Source organism: Xyrauchen texanus, chromosome 11 (assembly GCF_025860055.1).
Source record: "Xyrauchen texanus isolate HMW12.3.18 chromosome 11, RBS_HiC_50CHRs, whole genome shotgun sequence".
NCBI classification, from domain to species: domain Eukaryota; kingdom Metazoa; phylum Chordata; class Actinopteri; order Cypriniformes; family Catostomidae; genus Xyrauchen; species Xyrauchen texanus.
In genome coordinates, this window is record NC_068286.1 from 28613200 (window position 1) to 28634926 (window position 21727).

Consider the following 21727-nt stretch of genomic DNA (forward strand, 5'->3'; position numbering starts at 1 on the left):
TTCGTCAAACCAACACAATGACAACAATGTAGTTATTTTTATTTTGAGATGAGATCTCAAATTTAACTGCCTTATCAATGGATAAAGTACATTAACCTTAAATGTACATGGTAAGTTGTGTGCAAAATAAATGCCAGTATTGGAATCTGAAAAATGTATATTGATCAACCAAAAGACTACAAGGATTCACAGCAGACAATTTTATTTTAAATGTTTCTGAAGGATATCATCATGAAAATAGAATTTCAGCAGAGGAACCATCAGCTTCACAACTTGTTCTGTGTAATCAACAAAACCCTCCTTGAGTTCTTTAGCATAACACACCTGAGGAAAAACAGCCAGAGACACGCATTTCAATTGAGTAAATCATTGAATTTGCAGTTCCACTAATTGAAAAGTCTGTTTGTTGGGAATTCTCACCAGCATCTGGCAGGCTGTGGCTTTCTCCTCCAGCCCTGCAGTCTTGATGCCAAAACTCTGCTGATCTCCGAGATTCACAAACTCCCAACCATCATCTTCAGACATGTTCTCCATGTCCTGAGCTGAAGACACCAAAATCATTAGAACAAACAAGACAATGGTCTGTTCCAAAACTTAGTGAGCTGTCTCCTGTCTACATATGCAGCTGTCTTCAAATGACAGCATCCTTACTGAAATAATGACTCAAGAGCGATTTGGAACACTGTAGAAAGGTGGTAGCTCCACCTATCATGGAGTGCACGAGAATCGACTTGCAACAGATTCGATACAGATGGCGCTAGAGAAACAACGCGATCCTGCACCAGGGCGCACATCAGCAGCGTGCAATTTCAATCCCTCCCCCTTAGATCGTGTTTCTTCATGTGCCTCATAGTAGCGGTGTTGATCGCACAGATACAAGCCAGTTTCGGAGTTTGTACTCATTTACATGAACTGCTTCCTTATTATTTTAACTTTAATAAAGGATTCATTAAAGAGATCATGCCAGAGTGTTTCATTTTAAAACGCTCTGATATCCAATTTTCCAGCTCTGCTTTAACAACTAGAGTGCTTCTGCATTTACTTTTGTATAATTTCCTCATACTTTGCAATCTATATCACCATAAGCATTTTGGAAAGTTGAGTGCGTCTGGACTGAGTTGCAGTGCTCTTCTCACGCATCATTGTTAGAGTTTGAGATCTGATGTTATGTTAATTGAGGTCAAATGACTATGACAACAATTTATTTTATTGTCGAAGTTGTCGATAACGTAGACCAATCGCTTCAGCTCTAATATTTATAATCTAAATGTCTCGCACTTCATCAGGCATCTTGGATTTATTTTTCCACCAAGCACAAAGTTGCATTTTGGGATTGCAAACCCAGGGAAGGACACATGACGTTACCTTTGAATTTGGCCAAAACTAGTTTTTGGAACAGCCTTTGCATCTGGAGTGCGCGCCTATGATGTCTTAACATTGCCTTCAGATGACACTCACTAGGTTTTGGGACAAACCCTATATATGGCTCATAAAAATCAAGCAGTGCTAGAGATGCAAGTGTCTTACTGTCAAGCAGAGCCACTTCAGGTTTGATGGAGGCCGTCTTCATGAGTGGACCCATCACCACAGGAAGATACTGCTGAAACTCTTTGCCCAGAATCTTACACATGCGAGCCCACGCCGAGATCATGTAGGAGATCTGAAGGAATGAGAGAAAAAAAAAAAAAAAAAACAAAATGCCACAAAAGATGCTAGTTTTCAAATCTGACTCCTAAATCATTGTGTTTTGCTGACCTGTGGATCATCATCTTCCAGGTCGTTGAAATCCGTTTGGGTTTTCAAAAGCAGCTGCATCACGGCCGAAGCATCTGGCATGAACTACAGAAGAAAAAAAAAAAACCTTAAGGGGTCATGTAGACAACAAACGAGTTTATATGAACCAAAACATGTTCGTCAACATAACAGTGACAAGTTGGCATACATACAAGTGAGATTTGAATGGGATGTATTCCACACTTCAAGCTTTGACCTTTTAATTAAACCCTTAGAGAACCAACATAACAGAAATGCAATGTTTGAACAAAGCAGTTACATTTAATGTATAAAATACATGACAGCACTCGACACTGTACTTTTTCATAAATTTTGTCTGAAGAAATTAGCATATTAAAAGTCAAAGCAGGTAGACAATAGCAACACATTTGGAATGAAGTTGGCAATTTTCCAAGTATTTAACCTGCAATAGTTTTTTTCACCCCCTCAATTTGCTTATCGAACAGCTGCATCTGCCAAAATATTTACTTTCATTTAGGAGACAATTTTCCAAGTATAGCAAAATTGCAAATAGGTCACTTTTTCCTATATTCACACAATAGAGCTTATTCAGTAAATTCATTTTTAAATGGGAATAAGTTTATCAACAGTGTGTTGTAATTTAAAAAAAAAAAAAAAAAAAACCACTCTTTGTTTTATGGTGTTCATGGTATATTAAATATACTACATTACAAATGCATTTCATTGTATTGGCCTATCTAATAAAATGTTAATGGTCCTCAATTTTATACAATCAATCTTCCCCTTACAGCTTGTAATAAATTCTTATTTTGATTTAAAATTTTGAAACCTAAAACGCCACCAAAAACATTTTTAAATTCACAAGCTATAAATATATCAAATGTTTATATAAATGCATAATTGTTAATATAAATATTTGCCACAGTAGACCCTTAGTTCAGTATATTATAAATAAATATCCATCTACACAGATCAGCCAAAATATTAAAACCACCTGCCTAGTATTGTGTAGGTCCCCCTCGTGCCACCAAAATAGCGCCAACCCGCATCTCAGAAAAGCATTGAGAATTTATTCTTCGATAACCACTGTACAATTGTGGTGAGGAGTTACTGTAGACTTTGTCAGTTCGAACCACTCTGGCCATTCTCTGATGTCCTCTCTCATCAAGGCATTTCCAAACACAGAAGTGCCCCTCAATGCATGTTTTTAGCACCATTCAGAATTGTAGAGACTGTTGTGTGTGAAATTCCCAGGAGATCAGCAGTTAGATATACTCAAACCAGCACATCTAGCACCAATTATCCATGCGATTATCTAATCAGCCAATCGTGTGGCAGAAGTGCGGTGCATAAAATCACGCAGATATGGGTAAGGAGCTTCAGTTAATGTTCATATCAACCATCAGAATGGTGATAAAATGTGATTTGGAATGTGGCATGATTATTAGTGCCAGATGGTCTGGTGAGAGTATTTCTGTAACTGCTGATCTCCTGATGAGATTTCACACAACATCCACATTTTGGATGTGCCAAAAAAAATCCAGTGAGCGGCAGTTCTGCGGATGCAAATGCCTTGTTGATGAAAGAGGTCAACAGAGAATGACTTATGTAGTTCGAACTGACCAAGTCTACAGTAACTCATAACCACTCCGATGACTGCAACATGCTCCAAAAAATTTGAGATGGGGGCAGTTTAAGATTAATAACAATTTGACGAGTTGAACCAAGGCAATGTGAAACAGGAAATGCTAAAAAGGTGAGGCAATAATGTCATCGTACTGTATAAGGAGCCTCAAAACAATCTAGTCCTTCAAGAGCAAGGATCGTTCAAGACTCGTCAATTTGCCAACAGATGCTTCAGCAAATAATCCAGCACTTTGAAAACAAATGTTCCCCAAAAGACAAATTGGAAGGCTCTACAGTGCACAATATAGTTTAAAGAGATTAAAAAGATTCAAGCAATCTGGTCAAATCTCTTTTGTTCAGTGGAACAAAACCCACTTCTGAATGCATGAGAGGTCCCTCAGACATCACTATCTAAAAAACGTCATTCATCTGTAATGGATATCATGAACATGGGCTTGGTATAACTTTAGTAAACCTTTGTTAGTCAACATCACTCGCCGTTGCACCCACAGATGCAAGTTAAGACTTTACTATGCAAAGCAGAAGCCCTACATAAACACTGTCCAGAAGTGCCGCCAACTTCTCTGGGCTCGGTCTCATCCTAGATGGAAGGTAGAACAGTGGAACTTGTGTTTTTTGGTCTGAAGGGTCCAAAAAGTTTTTGAAAAACAAAGCGGTCCGGGCCAAAGAGGAAAAGGGCCATCCAAGCGGTTATTGGTGTCAGGCCCAAAGTCCAGTGTATGTATGGGCCAGGGGTGGGTCAGTGCCCATGACACGAGTAACAAACATCTGTGAGAACACCATGAAAGCAGACAGATGTACAAATTTGAGCAACATATACTGCCATCCAACATTCTTTTCCAGGGACGTCCCTGTATTTCCCAGCAGGACAACTTCAAACCACATACTGCCCAGATTACAATTGCATGGCTGTTTTAACGGAGTGTATGGTTGCTAGATTGGCCTCCCTGCAGTCCTGACCTGTCTCCAATTCAGAATGTGTCTCGCATTAAAAAAAACATTTCCATTTTAATATCTATATTCCCCCCCCCCATTTACAATTCCAGGTGTTGTAACCCTAATTTTGATATGAAGGACTGTACTGTGCCAATCCAGTTCTTGTATAGTGGCACACCAAACAGCAACGAAGACCCCAGGTAAAGGTAAAGACCTTCATAAATGGATGAATGGTGAAAAGTCAACTTTCTAAAGTTAACAAACATGTGTCTTCAGAGCCCAAATGCTTAAGTGTTATTAGAAGAAATGGTTTTATAGTGGCAAACACTCGACTGTCCCAACTTTTTTGGAGCATGTTGCAATCATCTTATTTGAAATTTCTGTACATTTTCAAAAAACAATGAAATTCACAAAGTAAAACATTGTGTAGTTGTGGTGCTTACAATATAGCAAAAGGTGAACATAATTACAAATCACTCCTTTGTTTTAATTTGCATTTTTCATACTGTACCAACTTTTTCAGAATTGGGGTTGAAAAAAAAAAAAAAATCTCAATAGATGCTTGGGTCAATTTATTAATACATTTTCCAGCCCCTATGAATTTTACAATAGTCTTGATAGAGTCGCAGAAAGCCAGCTTTATGTAAAAGACCAGTTACATTTTGTAAATCTCTTATGAAATGAGTAACATGCAAAAAGGTTTACAAATCCTAACAAATTTATGTAATGTAATTTTATCGTTCCATAATAGTTTAAAACATCAATATTGGAGTCCTCTGTGTGACAACATCACATGAGGGTTGTGTTAATAACCCATTATGATTTGTAAACCTCTTGCGCATATGAAATGAGCAACACCACCACCAAGCTGTAGAATACTGCATAATTTCAGATGTTAAACGTAGAAGATCGTACGTTTCAGTTTGTGGGTTGCAATTTGTCTGGGTACACTGGGAAGTACTGTTTTTCCCCATTTAAACCCACCTTCTCTTTGCCCACAGCCAAGCCAATCAGACTTATGCATTCGATGGTCTTTCCTCTAAGCAGGCGGAGCTCTTTTTGAACACCATTTTCTACAATGTGTTTGAGGGACGGCATGAAGAGGTCGTAGTATGGTACAAACTTCTCTTCTGCAGTATCAGCCACTGAGGCGATGGAGGTCACAACCTGTTCCAGCACCAGTTTGGTTCCTTTCTGGATTAACTAAAAGAAATCAAATATCAAAGTCAGTCACCACAATCCATTATCACACTATAGACACCAGCAATATTGAACACTGCATGCATGTGAAGTAGTCACACCGAGGATACTATTTTAGAAACTACTTTAAGAATGAAACCGACAAAAAAAAAAGTAAAAAAAAAAAAAAATAACTGAATTGAGGGGCAATTGAATTTCAATTCTTGGCTAAATTTAGAGAATGAAAGTGAATTCATTTCAAAATTGAAGTTAAATGGACCCCAATCCAGAAAAATAAAAAAACAATCTCACCACATTTACTTTGTTCAACTAACAGAAGGGAGAAAAAACTGAGTAAATGCAGTTGTTTCTAATACAAACTGCCTTAACCACTTAACCAAATGTATTGGATTGGTTTAGGCCAGGGGTGACCAACCCTGCTTCTGGAGATCTACCTTCCTGCACACCTGAACCAGCTTATCAAGGTCTTTAGGATTACTTGAAAATGACAGGCAGGTGTGTTGGACCTAAACTCTGCAGGAAGGTAGCTCTCCAGGAGCAGGGTTGGTCACCCTTGGTTTTGGCACTGCATTACCTCTTGGAGTTTGGTGACCATGATGATGTGCAGATGTTGGACTAGGCTGTCTAGGTAGGGGATGAGGAGGGTTTTGGGACAGTCCTCAGTAAAGTTAATAAGAGCAGCTGCTGCGTGCGCCTGAACACGAGGATTCGACTGATCTTCCATCGTCTGAAGGAGTGCAGAGATCACCTACATGAAAGCACAATAAGAAATGTGACTGGTACTGGAATGCATTTGGAATACAGATGGTAAAATATAGTAATTTCTTAATTATTTTCAATTAGCTTAGAATTGATAGACTGCCCAAATGAAAACTACGGTCTTATGATTTCTGGAATGCACAACAGACGGAATGATGAAATCCAGTCATAAAAATCTAATCAACTACAAAACACTGAATTCCATATATTTGGGATAAAATTAATGTTTGAATGGACAATTTATCAAATTAAAATTGTGACGCTAACAATAGGCATGTAGGTACACGACATGTGGAGCAAACTGTCATCAGCAGAGTGCAGCAAGTTCTCTAATTGCACATACTCTGAACGTGTAGAACACACAGGTGGTCCACAAGGTGGCAACACTCACAATTAAGAAGTTGGTCAAAGTGCTAGAAGACTGCCGGTAAAAAAAGTGGAAACACTAGGTGCACATCAAGAGCACGTGTCTGAGGAGGTCAAGAGATATCTGCGTTTGTAGAACACAAGTCTGAAGGAATGTAAAGACATCTTTATAGGTCTGAAGATAAATATAGTCCAGTATCTCTTGGCAGTCAACGCTTTAAAATAGTAAAATACATAAACAAAAAACGGTCACAAAACGAAGATCAGATAAAGTTCTGCACTGCAAAAAGCTGCAATTTAATGAAAAAAAATCTGCATGTGCTGCACACTTCTAAATGAACACAGCACACTGATTTATTTATATTGCAGACTTTTGCAGTTTAATCACTCTAGGCCATGAAGCAAACTGCTATCCTAAAGTGAGAAACTACAGCAAAAAACAGAAACAGAAAAAGGCTTTACTCCAAAATAAATTCTTCTTCCAAAGTAAAAGGTTCATTTAAATGGGAAAAAATATATATACATTTATTAGGACTGCCTTTGGTATGGAACTTGCAGTCACACAAATGATTACATATCTTCGCATGCGTGAAACCAATATTCAAAACCTGAATAAAATGTAATACCGTAGCCCCAAACAAAATCAATCCTGTATCACAGACTCTAAAAACAGGCAGGGGCATACATTCGACATGGCCTTAACATTACTTATAAGTAAAACAGAGTAGGCTATATATGTTTAGAATACTTATATGTGGAGAATGTCTTATCACATAAAAATTGGTTTTAAGTACCATAATACAAATAAAAACAAATAGAAGACAACTGATAATGAATTGTGCTTATTTAATAATGTATTGAAAGAAAGCCAGTTAGTCTGCCAAGTTTTTTTTAAATCGGTAGCATATATTAAATGTTCGGTGTTTCCTTCCTACAGCAATTCTGTAATGCCCACTATATAAACAAGCACGTGCTGTAATTGACTCGTCTGATAATGTGGATATTCCGATTTTCAAGAAAAATAACTTAAAATTGAGTGATAAGCTAAAAAAGGCAAGACACTAATCTGCACTGCTCAAGTCTTAACTTTGCTACAATTATTATAATTTCATGTTTTTTCCTTTTATTATTCATGTTTGTATACAATGTGCATATAAGAGGCTCAGTTTTGTATTGCAATTTCGTTGAAGATAGTGCAGTCATGTACAAATGAGCCTTCACAATTAGAATTGTCCTCCATCAGACAGTGTTTTCAAGATTTGCTTTCATTGCTGTACAAAAACCATACCGAACCGTGAATTGTGTACCGTTGCAGCCCTAGTGTATATAGTGCACGGGTGTATATATATATATATATATATATATATATATATATATATATATATATATATATATATATATATATATATATATATATATATATATATATACACACATACATACTGTATAGATATGTAATATTCACCATAATAAAAATAATATTAGTACAATAAATCAATCACAGTTCTATTACATTTAAGAAACTGCCTTCCGAATCTAAATTTAACAACATTTTGAAAAGGGTGGGGTTTGTTTTCTACCCCTTTTTTTAACAATTGTCAATACCATAACAATGAAAAGCAATGATACTGGAATGCATTTAGAGTATGCCTGACAAAAGTTCATGTTTTAAAATGTTGACTTTTTGTAATATGGTTTACAATACAAATAATACTTTGCTTATTCAATACTTTACTCATCTGACACAATATCTTCAACGGCTTTTCTCAAACAAAACCAAAAATTATCTTTATTATTCAGCATCCATGCATTAATGATCGACAACATTTAGAAAGGCAAATTTCATAAATTAGGGTAAACATTTTTTTATTAAAGCTTGCTTTATTCCTATGCCATTCTTGCACAGTAAATTGAGGCAATACCTTATCGTGGAACTTCTTCTGGAAAGTCGGTGCAAAATCTGTGGCCATCTGTCCAATTGCATTGCATGCAGCATAGCGAACTCTGGGGTGCTGAAAAGTAAAAAAAAAAAAAAAAAATGCAAAGTTTAGCATGATGAAAGCACAATTGAAAATTTTAAGTGAATTATGGGCCATCAAAACTGGGTCATCTCACCTGATCTTGACAGAAGAGCAAAACAAAGCTGACGATCTCATTTAGAATGGCCTCCATCTGTTGATGGCAACCCTCACCGATAGCAGACAGAGCCATGAGACCAGCGTGCCTGTACTTCCAATCAGCTGCAAGGAAATGTGGCAAATTCCAGCTTACAGTTCTCTTAAAAAGAAACCTTTAAGGGTTCTTGTTTGTTATACAAGAAAGATTAAGAATGCATGTACTTACGGTTCTGTAACATTTGCATGATATGTTGTTTGATCATTGGGAGGACGATCTTTCCTCCGAGACCACAGGCAATTCTGTCTAGCGCACTCTCCCCTGCCACTGAATTGCTGAGCATTACAAAAAACATACAAAAAAGTTGATTTTCGCATGCACCTTTACAGAGTTAAATTGACCTTGGCGCCATGTCAAACCTTATAGAATTTTATTCTTAGGTAAACCGTTCCTTTAAACAGCCAAAACCATAGTTGAACAGACCTGTCAAAGTCATCATCTTCAAGTTCATCAGCCATGGCCCAGTCCTCATCCTCCTCTAGGTCAACCATCATACTCAACATCTGCGGCACTGAACAAACGTTCACAAAAAACATGTTCAAACAAACGAATGATTCACTAGCAATGCTTGTAGTTCTGATGTTTCAATTGTTCTCTCACCACTCTGAGCAACGATGTTGGTGTGTTTTCGGAGCATGGCAGCAGCTGTTTCAGACAGTGTGACTATCACCTCCAGTGCCAGCTGTCGCTGCATGTTTGTCAGGTTTGTGTCGGCACACAACTGCAGTCAACAGTATAGAAACTCAATCGACCATTACGAATCAACTGTCTGATTCCATTCAGTGCAAGTCATCAGAATAAGGTAAATGCCCTGGCTATTGTAATCTATTGTGCTGTAGATGTTTTGTGTTTAGTGTTAAAACTGAATGATATCAACGTTTAAGATTATGTGGTTTTAATTAAAAGATTAATTCCATGTAGGGATACATGCAGTAGTTCCAACAAGCATTTTTTTTTTTTTTTAAATGAAACAGTCTTTTGTTTTTTTAGTTGGGTAGATCTTATTGAGTTGGTAATTTAAAAGTAGATCACGCCAAAAACAAAACGTGTGTGCACCCCTGACATAGAATATAGATTAACATGGCAGAGCTGCATCTTCCACCAAATAATTACAAATCCAATGTTTGGAAACACTTTGGGTTTTATAAGAGAGATGGAGATTGATAAAACCATGCAGTTTGTAAAATGTCATGCCGCTATAAAATATACAGGCAGTACGACTAATTTAACACACTTGAAGTGCCGACGCTAAAACACATTCGTCTGCTGGCAAGTTACGGAATATTTCTTCGTTGTTCATCTTTGAGCATTCTTAAATTGTTACACTGTTAAATGTGTGAACTGTTAAGTGTAACAAGACAGAACAGGAAAAGAACATCAGGTTATAATCTTTTTTTTTTTTTTGCACTACAAAAAGGACTTTTTGTGAAAGGTCCATGCGTTAAGTCAGAAGGCACCAAGTTACTTTTTGATTTGCTGTCTGTCTGAACCAAAGAAATAAAAGCTAACTATCTATAGCCTACCATATTGAATTGCATAGCATAGTATTTTTTCGCATTGCATCGTATTGCATTGAATCGCACTGTGATGGATCGAAATTGGATCACACTGCATAATAGGGGTGAATCGTATCGGTAGCTGCTTCATATGCATCTTTAATGTATTGTTTCATTGGCTATACATCGAGATGCGCATCGCATTGGCCTCAGTTATGGAGATCCCTAATAGCCACCAATTAAAAGTACCAGCAGTACTGAATCTATTCCGTACCCAAGCATTGATTGTCTACAGCCGGAAGTTTAAGCGCTCGTATGCTCTCTATAGAGTGCATTTGACATGGTGAATACAGCAGTGCTTGTGAATATGTAAAATGCACTCATTGGCACTCTAAGAACGTAAACAGACATTACTATAATATGGAGGTGTAAATAGACAGGACAAAAATCAGCAGTCTTAACAAAATATTAAATGGAAACCATCAATGTATTACATGTAGACAGGACACAAATCTTAATCAAAATAACTGATTTGTAATAATAAAATAAAAGTGCTGCAGATGTTATAGCCCATCATTATAATTATTAATCAAACAACAATATTGACAAGAAAAAGAGAAAAGCACTCACCATTCTTAACTGGTTAACTTCAGAAACTTCAATCCTAATCAATTTCAATAACAGGTCTGCTTTTCAGTCAAACTCCGACTGTATTGAATTTTTATTAAAGTATATCTAATAAATCACAGTAAATTTAAGATGCTCTTTTCCAATGAAAGAGTTAATTTTTTTTATATACATTTATTGTTATTAATTGCTACTGTTCCAAAAATAAAACTTGAAAAAAAAAAGAAGTGTTGACTCGTTTCTCTATCATTACTAAAATTGATTATTTTCTTACTAGCTCTAGAATAATTTAAAAACTTTAAACAATGTTTAGGAAAAAAAAACTTGATGGCTACATTAATTTAATTTGTTAATATTTATATAAATTTTTCAGTGGTTGAGGTGCCGTGAGGGAAAAAATGCTATAAAGTGGTGCCACAGTTTAAAAACTTTTTGGGAACCACTGGTTTAGAGAACTAAACACACAATATCTTATTAGCTAAAGGTAAACTAGTAGATATTACCTTTAGGCTGAGCTGGAGTGTGGCCTCCAGGTTGGGCCTCAAATATTTAGGGGCAGTGTCTGCAATCTCCACCAATGACTTCAGCACAGAGTCATCACCACCGTAACAGGATTCATTCACTGCCTGATGAGAACATTTCCAAACTGCTATTTTAGAACGCAGCAATCAAGAGTAGACAACTGTTAAATCAGTGTTTAAGTATAAGAGTTTAGATACTCTTCGCAGGTGAAGTTAGAAGAGCTTTTCACCTGCAGGATGCCTGGAAGAAGGTCTGAAAAGTGTTTCAACAGCGCTGTGTTTCCCTCATTGGACAGGACGAAGGATGCAGCTGCACGCGCAGCCAGGGTTTGAATCTAAAAGAAACGAGAATTAATGGAAACTAAAAATTTTTTTTAATAAAGTTTATAAACCGGTGCAAGTGACAGACCTGTGGGTTGTCCTGATCTTGCATGCACTGCACCAACATGCGCTTGATCACCTCCAGGTAATGCTGCTGCTGATTGCCAAAGATACCAGGGAAATTCCTGAATGCAACAAACCACTCAATTAGAGAAACAAAATGAAAATGGACAAACTAGTACTGAAATGAAAATTCAGTGTTAATTCAAGGATTTTAGCTTAACCATTTTATAATGCTTTTAATTATTTAATTTGGCCATCCATTGATTTTATTCCACCAACACTGCAAATATATTGTGAATATCAATATGAGTTAACCAGAATTTTATGTTTTTAAATGCATAATTATTCCGGTTTAAGCAGAATATTAAAACTTAGACATTCCAAACTTGTGTACCAGAAAACGTGCAGTGCTGCTTCTCTGAGGCTGACATCCTGGGAGTTAACTGAATCAAACAGGAACTTAAGGATTTCTGGCCACTGATTGTTCCCATCATCATCTTGAGAAACACAAGACATTTGTTCACTTCTACTCCAGTGTGCAACAAAGTAATATCACAACATTGAAACATTAGCTTACCGATGAGATTGCGTGCAAGCTCGGCAGCGATGTCGCAGATCTTCTTGCGGATGTTGATGGAAGCTTCCGACTGGATTCCAGAAAGCAGCTCCGTTTTCACGGCCGTCTGCATGTCAATGGTCATGCTGGGGTAAACCTCCTCGAAAGACGAAGACAGTAATCGACGCAACAGCACGGCTGCCATCTGCTTAACCTGCGTGAAGAGCATACATTGAGCACAGGACACCAATTCCTTATAGTTTTACAGGGAATACATTTAGAGGTGTGATTTCCAAGAAAAGGTTCACAAGTCTCCACTTTAAGAGAGTACAGTGTGTATTTTGGGTTTGTTTTTAGTTAAAAATATAAACTGGGCTTCCCTCGATATCATGGCACATAAACCTCATGGAACCAATTTGCAACTCATTTAAAATGCGTTTAGGCAATTATTTTTTTATTTTTTCCCATAACAAATTAACTGTTTATTTTTTTTAAGACTACCTAACAACTGAGGAGCAATTATGGTAAAAACAAGTGCAAGTAGGCTACAGAGTAAAATATAAATTAGGAATTAAGTAAATCAAACTGGTCTGGCATTGTTTCAGATATTCCTAGAAACACGATTCAAAATCATTAGAGTCTGATAAAAAGGAACCCAATATATATTATAAGGTAGGAAACATACATATTTACTGTAGAAGCACAGTCCCATATCAGTACTCTCACTACAGTCATAACTCATGAATATTCTAACAAGCCCTATAAGCATTAAGTTAGTTTGCTTTCCCACAGCACCATGTAGTACAAAAAAAAAAAAAAAACTCAAGTTCAGAAGTTTCTAGATGCTTAGATGATCGAAAATAAATATTACAAAACACGAAATGCAACAACTTAAATATAAACTGCAAGTATTAAAAAAAACAATACGTTATGAACATTTACGTCAGCCACCACGAAAGACCATTTTTGACCAAGAAAAAACCCTGAGCTTCCTATTCAGGTGGAGATGTAGACAACACACACAGCAGGAAAAGCCATCAACACTGCAGCAATCTACAGTTAAACAAAATATGTTTTCAAAAACAACATCTTGTAGCCTAAAATTGACCAGACACAATCAAACGGAACCAAAAGCCATGTTTTCTGAGCTTTTTTTTTTTTTGTTTTTAAGTTGAGCCACTTAACTTTACAAAGTGCTACTTTGATGGTCATATTCCCAATACAGCATAGCCTGGAGCGACCTATTGATTAAACCTTTATTAAAAATATTAATGATTGCAATTTATTTATTTATTTTTTTACATTTTATAAAAACTCATGAAATTACATCCTTCCACTAGAAAGCCATCATTGACATGTTACCTAAGGTTAATTGTTGGGTGCTGTTCAGTGATCTATCTATCTATGAACCTGGCTTGCCCAATTAGCATCCTTGTTTTTGGGTGGCATTTGACCTTTAGTGTGGGCAATAGATTCTCTTATTTCACCATCTGACTAGCGAAGCGGGGCATGGCCATCCAACCAGGGGCATCTTTCCAGTTTCTTGGAGGCCCAGGTTTACTAGGAACTTTGATTTCTGCATACCAAAATCACCGGATCACAAGCACATGGGTAGTATGACTGCTTTGTGAAACTCTTAGAACAGTCAACCACAGGCAAATGTTCCAACGATGCACACAGACAAGGACTGTCCGCTATCTTTACATTCAGGTCTGATGGTTTCTTTGACCCATATAGCATCACATATAGTTTAATATAGTTGCCTACTTGGACAAAAAACATTTGGAACACTTTTCTAGGTATACTGTCCCACTGTAGTTTCACAGCTCTATAAATATCTCCAAACAGGACACCTAAGAGACAGTAGGCAAAAGGAATAAAATACATTGGAGGACAGAAAAATAGTTAAAAGGAATATTCCATGTTCAATACAAGTTAAGCACAATTGACAGCATTTGTGGCATTATATTGCAAATATCTGGGTTCCAGCGAGGCACTTACATGAATGGGGCCAATACATAAATGATGAAATACCGTCCGTTTTAAAAGTATAGCCACAAGTAGGGCCCTATGAAATCAAAACATTTTTCTCCAATTTTAGTTTTATTTTCTCTGAATTCCAGGTTCAAATTTAAGTACACTTTATAATAAAATAAAATTAACTCATGGAATTGTAATCAAATGACAAAACCATTACATTACATCATACCATTATATATATTTTTTTTATTAGAAGAGCTTCAATCCAAAACAATTTTTTTGTAATTATTATTTTCACTGAAGAACATCACTGTATTATCCTCCATATGTGAAGCGTGAGCGGCGAGTTTTCTTTTTGGTGACCATATTAACAGATTACACAGTTCTCACAGCAAGCATGAGTTGCAAGGAGATGCATCCCAGAAGCAGCAGTAAGTAGATAGTTTCGGAAGAGCATATTTTTGCAATGTGGCTCACGCTGATCTCAGCGACTCTAAAGTAATTAAGAAACGACATAAATTGTAGTGCACTATAGGTTCAGTTTTAATAATTTAGCTTTTATGTCTGCATGCAAGTAAACTCAAAATATCTTTATACTAGGTTAAATTGGCCTGGTTGTTTTAGAAGCAACTTTCCAGTAGCTGGTCAACTAAAAGTGAAGCTTTCAAGCATAGTATAGAGTTAACATACTATCCTCCATCGTGGACTCCAGCCGTGGCCAGGGCACTCTCCCTCCCATTGCTTGGTGGCCTAGACAGCATCCATTTGGTCGAACCACTTCTCCTTGATGGTTCTGTAGTTGCTTTTTTTTTTTTTTATATATATATATATACACTTTTCCCTACACTGTTGGTAGGTCCGTTGGTAGCCATGTGCGGCCAACAGCTGAGACACTTCCTTAAAGACTTTCATTAGCGACGAACAAAACGACGTGAAACGAGAGGAATGCCTGTACCTCGTTTATTGACCACGGCATGGTTTTGCGCACAGCCATTTCTTTTTACAACTGAAAAGTCACGTGAACAAATTATACTGTTGCTAACTTTAAAACTAGCAGGTTGATGTTGGTTAGACACTATTTTGATGATGAAATTAAATTAAACTAGTTCTGGAAAACAAAATTATAATTAACAACAAAAGTAAACATGATTTGGCAAATAATAAAACAGGGCGCTACTTAAACTGTACTCAATGCATCCTTGATTGAGAAAAATAAAGGAAACATTGATTTCTTTTAATTTATTATTTAAAGTGAAAAGTAACATTTTAAATAGGCTGAACAGCTGTTTAATAGCAAATTGTCATATTAGCCTAGTTATGCTGTGGTACCGAAATTGGTTACGAGAACCGTGAAATTTCACTGGTATTGGTACAGACTACTGAAAAACACTAGCTCAAGATAGAGTTTTACTTGGGCAATCAGTTGTTCCAGGAATAAAATTCTATTCAAGCATAAACAACATCATTCCAATCTCATTGTAGTCAGGAAAACAAAGTTACTTAACTACTTACGGCATCTTAAACAATACAAGCCAAGAGCACACAGCATCTGACCCTCAAGGTCGATGGTATGGAAACATACTGAACTATATAACAAAACAACTTAATTTGACAAACAGTTTATTTTAAAGTTATCAGAATAGCATGGATGTCTAAAACAACAATTAGAGCACAGATGGCGGTAGACAGACTTTTACGTACCTCCTCTGCAGCAGAAACATCGCGGATGGCCTGCAGTAAAAATGTGACTTTCGTCTGGCCGGGAATGGTGTCATATGTTTCCTAAACAATCAGAGACATACATTCACAAGATGTTAGTTTTATTTTAGAATAAACCCATTCTTTGCAATAGAGCTCAACAGTACCTGTACACATTTTAGCAGCATGGGTTCCAGAAGTATTTCTCATTCATTTCTATCATAGGCTTGTCATAAAATCCTTCATGAATGAGTTCCAAGCAATAAACCAAACCAAACCAAACCAACCAGCTCCATGGTGAATGATTGACATCATTACAAACTTTGTTTTGAAGCACAGTAGTATTTGAAAACAGACAAAAAGGTACAAGACTGTGTACTTTCACAAGGGCACGAACTACACAACCATGAAGCATTGTGAATAGCTTAATTGAAATATACACTCACCTAAAGGATTATTAGGAACACCATACTAATACTGTGTTTGACCCCCTTTCGCCTTCAGAACTGCCTTAATTCTACGTGGCATTGATTCAACAAGGTGCTGAAAGCATTCTTTAGAAATGTTGGCCCATATTGTTAGGATAGCATCTTGCAGTTGATGGAGATTTGTGGGATGCACATCCAGGGCACGAAGCTCCCGTTCCAACACATCCCAAAGATGCTCTATTGGGTTGAGATCTGGTGACTGTGGGGGGCCATTTTAGTACAGTGAACTCATTGTCATGTTCAAGAAACCAATTTGAAATGATTCGAGCTTTGTGACATGGTGCATTATCCTGCTGGAAGTAGCCATCAGAGGATGGGTACATGGTGGCCATAAAGGGATGGACATGGTCAGAAACAATGCTCAGGTAGGCCGTGGCATTTAAACAATGCCCAATTGGCACTAAGGGGCCTAAAGTGTGCCAAGAAAACATCCCCCACACCATTACACCACCACCAGCCTGCACAGTGGTAACAAGGCATGATGGATCCATGTTCTCATTCTGTTTACGCCAAATTCTGACTCTACCATCTGAATGTCTCAACAGAAATCGAGACTCAGACCAGGCAACATTTTTCCAGTCTTCAACTGTCCAATTTTGGTGAGCTCTTGCAAATTGTAGCCTCTTTTTCCTATTTGTAGTGGAGATGAGTGGTACCCGGTGGGGTCTTCTGCTGTTGTAGCCCATCCGCCTTAAGATTGTGCGTGTTGTGGCTTCACAAATGCTTTTGATGCGTACCTCGGTTGTAACGAGTGGTTATTTCAGGCAAAGTTGCTTTTCTATCAGCTTGAATCAGTCGGCCCAGAGCCGGCCCAAGGCATAAGCGAACCAAGCGGCTGCTTAGGGCCCCGGTGGCCCCCAAGAGCACATTAATGGTTTTTTTTTTGTGATTATACTGTCAATGGACAATGTTAATTATACAAAAACACAATATTAAATGCAATATGTTAACGGGCTACAGGACACAAGCACATTCAGACAGCAAAACAGCAATGTCACAAAAGAGGACATATCCTCTGGTGCAAAGAAAAGGAAAAAGAAGAAGAGGAAGAGAATAAACAGCACGATAAAAGTATGTTAAGTAGCTAGGCTAAGTTATGAGCTAACATTAGCTGGCTAGTTAGTTAACATAGCCTATGTAGCATATCTTCTTTTTTAGGAAAGTTTGATTAATCATCCGTAAATAGCCTTGACATCTTAATATATTATTAGTACAACATATTACTTAGCAAGTTTTAGATTAAATTGTTTGTCTTCTGTGTAAAAATATCTTTCCTGGGTATATATTTTTGTAATAAAAACAAGCTTCTGTTCCATAAACGTTGTACTGATAACTGACAACTTAACATTATTTACATTAGTCTACCATTTTGGGGTCTTTGCTATTATATTCAAATATCATTATGCCTCAATTAGCTAGTTATAGATTAAGAGTTGTTGTTTTAGGAGTACAGATGGCTTGCTGCTGTGTATAATAATTTGTGTTGAGAAAATAACATATTTTGTCAAATATTCTGTCAAATATGTACTCTTACGAAACTTTCCTAGGAGCACTGTTGAAATATTTTGGATGTGGGGCACAACCAACGCCACCTGCCCCAAGTTCCAGTGCTACAGCTGATGATTTTTCAACAATCCCAGATCATTATATTTATAATGGACAAATATATGCCTTTGTTTTTGACAAACAGTTGCATTACCTTCTAATATGACATCTAACATGGCTAGCTTTTATTATTATTTTCATCTTTCATCAGGTCCATCCTCTGCATGTGAGGAGCACTTCCCAGCACGTGCATCCACTGATGTTGTCATCTATCCTGTCTGTCTCAGAAAGGACTGATCTGGTAAGCAGAGGGCCACTGCCTATAAAGGAAAACTTTACATTCCCTGAAAAACCTGATGGCCGAAGCTTCCACTCCACCTACAGAAAGTTCATTAATGGGAAAAAAATGTAAGTGGAGCCACTCACTTATTCAAAAAGAAATGATACTGTCTACAGCTTCTGCTGCAAATTGTTCTCTAGGAAGTACACAAAACTGGTAACAGAGGATCAACAGGATTGGGTAAATATAGGTTTGCTACTGTTACATTTAAAACCGTAGAAGGGTAAAATCATGCCAGGCAGACATTGGTATGTTGTAAGCAACACAGCTACAACTAATAAAATTGATAAGGGGTGTGTTAGATTTATAGTGTGCAAATAATCAAGCATTGACAATATTCTATCATATTGGCGGGACCGAGGGGGCCCCCAAATCAAATTCTGCTTAGGGCACCATAAAGGCTTGGGCCGGCCCTGAGTCGGCCCATTCTGCCTCTGACCTCTAGCATCAACAAGGCATTTTCGGCCACAGGACTGCCGCATACTGGATGTTTTTCCCTTTTCACACCATTCTTTGTAAACCCTAGAAATGGTTGTGCGTGAAAATCCCAGTAACTGAGCAGATTGTGAAATACTCAGACCGGCCCGTCTGGCACCAACAACCATGCCACACTCAAAATTGCTTAAATCACCTTTCTTTCCCATTCTGACATTCAGTTTGGAGTTCAGGAGATTGTCTTGACCAGGACCACACCCCTAAATGCATTGAAGCAACTGCCATGTGATTGGTTGATTAGATAATTGCATTAATGAGAAACTGAACAGGTGTTCCTAATAATCCTTTAGGTGAGTGTATATCTATCAATGGAAATATAAAAAAACTATACATTTAAGGTTGCTGAATACAAGTATAAAAACAATAGTTTACTTTTACGCTGAAAAATTACGATATATTAAGTAGTTTGAGAAAGAAACGTAGTCGTTCACCAGGAACTGCGGTATTAATCACGATTTTTCAACAATATGTGGAAATAATGTGGACTGATGACGTCAACAGAAGCATTGATTAACAAACTCAAGAGCTCCTGGTACATGGTATGTTCAGTAAAAGTCAATTAAACAATGGGGGAAAAAAGAATGGTATTTCCTCTTCCAGAACAAGTTGCATTTTATTAGGGCAAAGACATTTGTCAGAGAGAGCGCAGATTTAAAAGCAACACCCAATAAATAAGTTCCATCTGTTTTATCTGCCAGGAGGAAATAGTGATGCTCTTAAGATTTGCATGAGTCATTCAAAGAGTCAGTTTGCAAGTGACAAAAGGTACTTGGTAATTCGTAGTATAGCATGTATGGAATGCCTAGTGGCATGAAGTGCACACAGCTGTAATCAAAGAGAGGAACTCTAAAGATGGTTCTTACAATTGGAAAAAAAAAAAAGTGTCCAGTTGGCCCTGGTCATGCTGTTAGAGCGAGTCAGATTCCGCTGAGCATTAGCAGTGTGCTGTTCATGCATTGTCTGTAATAAAGGAAAGTGCTGACCGATGTCAGAGATGAGCGTGATAAGACCCAATGAGCCATCCTGATCCACATGGACTCCAATCGGGACACCCTGCGCGGCTTTAGAGCAGACAAAAGACTTGTATAACACGCGACACTGAGCAGTCAAGCTTAGGGGGAACTTTATAATTTCCCGCGAAATATCCAGGGAATTTTTTTTTAATCCGGGATGCACAATGGGGTTTTAACAATTTAATGAGAAAGTCGCATGGTGCTCACCTTGATGTAAATAAACATCCCTGGCACAAATCCAAAGTGTTTCCATGGCATTACATTAAAAACGGGAATCTCTTATCGTGAAGATGGGTGTAAAGTTACTGTTTAATGATGAAATACAAGACATGGCACAAAACGGGCAATAAAGAGCATTAAATATTCATTATTATTCCAAGAAATGTAGTTTTGTCCAGTTTCTTGTCTGTTTCAGAAATGCCACCTCACATATAGCAAATCTTTTCAGGTGAAAAAACAAAACTATGATTTGATTATGTTGTTACCTAGCGTTAACGAAATATATGACACTAATACGACCCATTTAGTTCTAAATCCACACAATTGTTCAACATGTTACAGAAACGGTTATTAACAGACCAGTCTGAAAGTCAAGCCAAGCTGAGCAACACCTGCACCCGGTCAGCAGCGCAACGGCAACCTTGTCTCGAATACGGAAATAAGACCAGTAACACTGCTGTTGAATTATTAAATGATTGAAAGAAATAACAAATAAGCCGTAAAATAACCGACACATAACTAAAACACACTAGATATGTCATGTTTATAGCGTTCACAGCGCTCGCTTGTTAGGCCACGTTAATACACAGAGCGCGCTAACGACTCTTTTATGAGCCGAATCTTGTTTACCGATTGGCTAAATATTTGTAATTCTCTACATAGAAAATTGCTGGAGGGAACAAAGTTGTACAAAAATAGTTATAATTAACAATATTGTTGAACCAATGAACACACTCTAACACCACCGCAAAACTGCAATCAAGTGTTTTAGTGTTGTAAACCAGTCCTTTGGAATGAACTGTCCGAACAAAACGATTCCCTGGCTAGCTTGAATCGGATCCGCATAGAAGCAGTAGCGCGCGCTTCACACATGTGCAGGGCCGAAGCTCAGCTGACCGCCCCGCACTAAAACAAAAATAGATTCGTTTCATTCCCCGCAATACATCTACACAAATATGACAGCGAGCCTAATTTCATACCTCCGATTGCTTCCTGACGTTGTTGTCAGGGCTCATCAGGTTGCTCAGTAAGAGGTAGAACTGCTGTTGCTCCGCCATCGCTGTTGGATTCAGAAAGAGAGAACAGCAGCGCTGATCCGAGCGAATGAAAGCCGGTGTAGTGCATGGACTCAGAGATGCGATTGGCTCGTATTGTGGTACCTCACTGTCGCTGATTGGCTGGCGGCTCTGAATGAGATTAAATGATTAGTATGTTTGGTACTTGGACATGTCAATCATTGTGACGCGTTAATTATTTCATTTCTGATCATCGTATTGGGTGATACGCATCCCATCGCGTGGGACGTGAATAAAATCTTTTTTTTTTTTTTTTTGAAGTCATCTTTATTGCCAAAAAAAAGGATACAAATCACAAGTGACTTATCAAAATATACATAACAATATACAAACATAATATGTAAACAAAATACACTAGAGTTGTGCCAGGGGTCATTATAACGAAAAGGAGGACCATATGTTGACAGTTTTAACTGCCTTTTTGTTGTTGGAGCTAGAAATCAAATTAATA

General features: G+C 37.5%; 1 protein-coding gene across 1 annotated transcript in view; it reads right to left on the reverse strand.

Moving 5' to 3' along the window:
- Nucleotides 1-21310, reverse strand: part of LOC127652033 (importin-5) — a 36124-nt gene extending 14814 nt beyond the window's left edge. Inside the window, exons 1-18 of the mRNA XM_052138093.1 lie at nt 21181-21310; nt 16104-16184; nt 12444-12636; nt 12261-12363; nt 11892-11988; nt 11713-11817; nt 11465-11587; nt 9439-9559; nt 9262-9349; nt 9007-9113; nt 8779-8903; nt 8586-8675; nt 6113-6286; nt 5323-5541; nt 1756-1839; nt 1528-1660; nt 421-542; nt 228-324 (exon numbers count right to left, since the gene is read on the reverse strand). Coding sequence (XP_051994053.1) covers nt 228-324; nt 421-542; nt 1528-1660; nt 1756-1839; nt 5323-5541; nt 6113-6286; nt 8586-8675; nt 8779-8903; nt 9007-9113; nt 9262-9349; nt 9439-9559; nt 11465-11587; nt 11713-11817; nt 11892-11988; nt 12261-12363; nt 12444-12636; nt 16104-16184; nt 21181-21258 — 2140 coding nt within the window. The 5' untranslated portion in view covers nt 21259-21310. The remainder of the gene's footprint in view (nt 1-227; nt 325-420; nt 543-1527; nt 1661-1755; nt 1840-5322; nt 5542-6112; nt 6287-8585; nt 8676-8778; nt 8904-9006; nt 9114-9261; nt 9350-9438; nt 9560-11464; nt 11588-11712; nt 11818-11891; nt 11989-12260; nt 12364-12443; nt 12637-16103; nt 16185-21180) is intronic.
- Nucleotides 21311-21727: the final 417 nt, after the last annotated feature.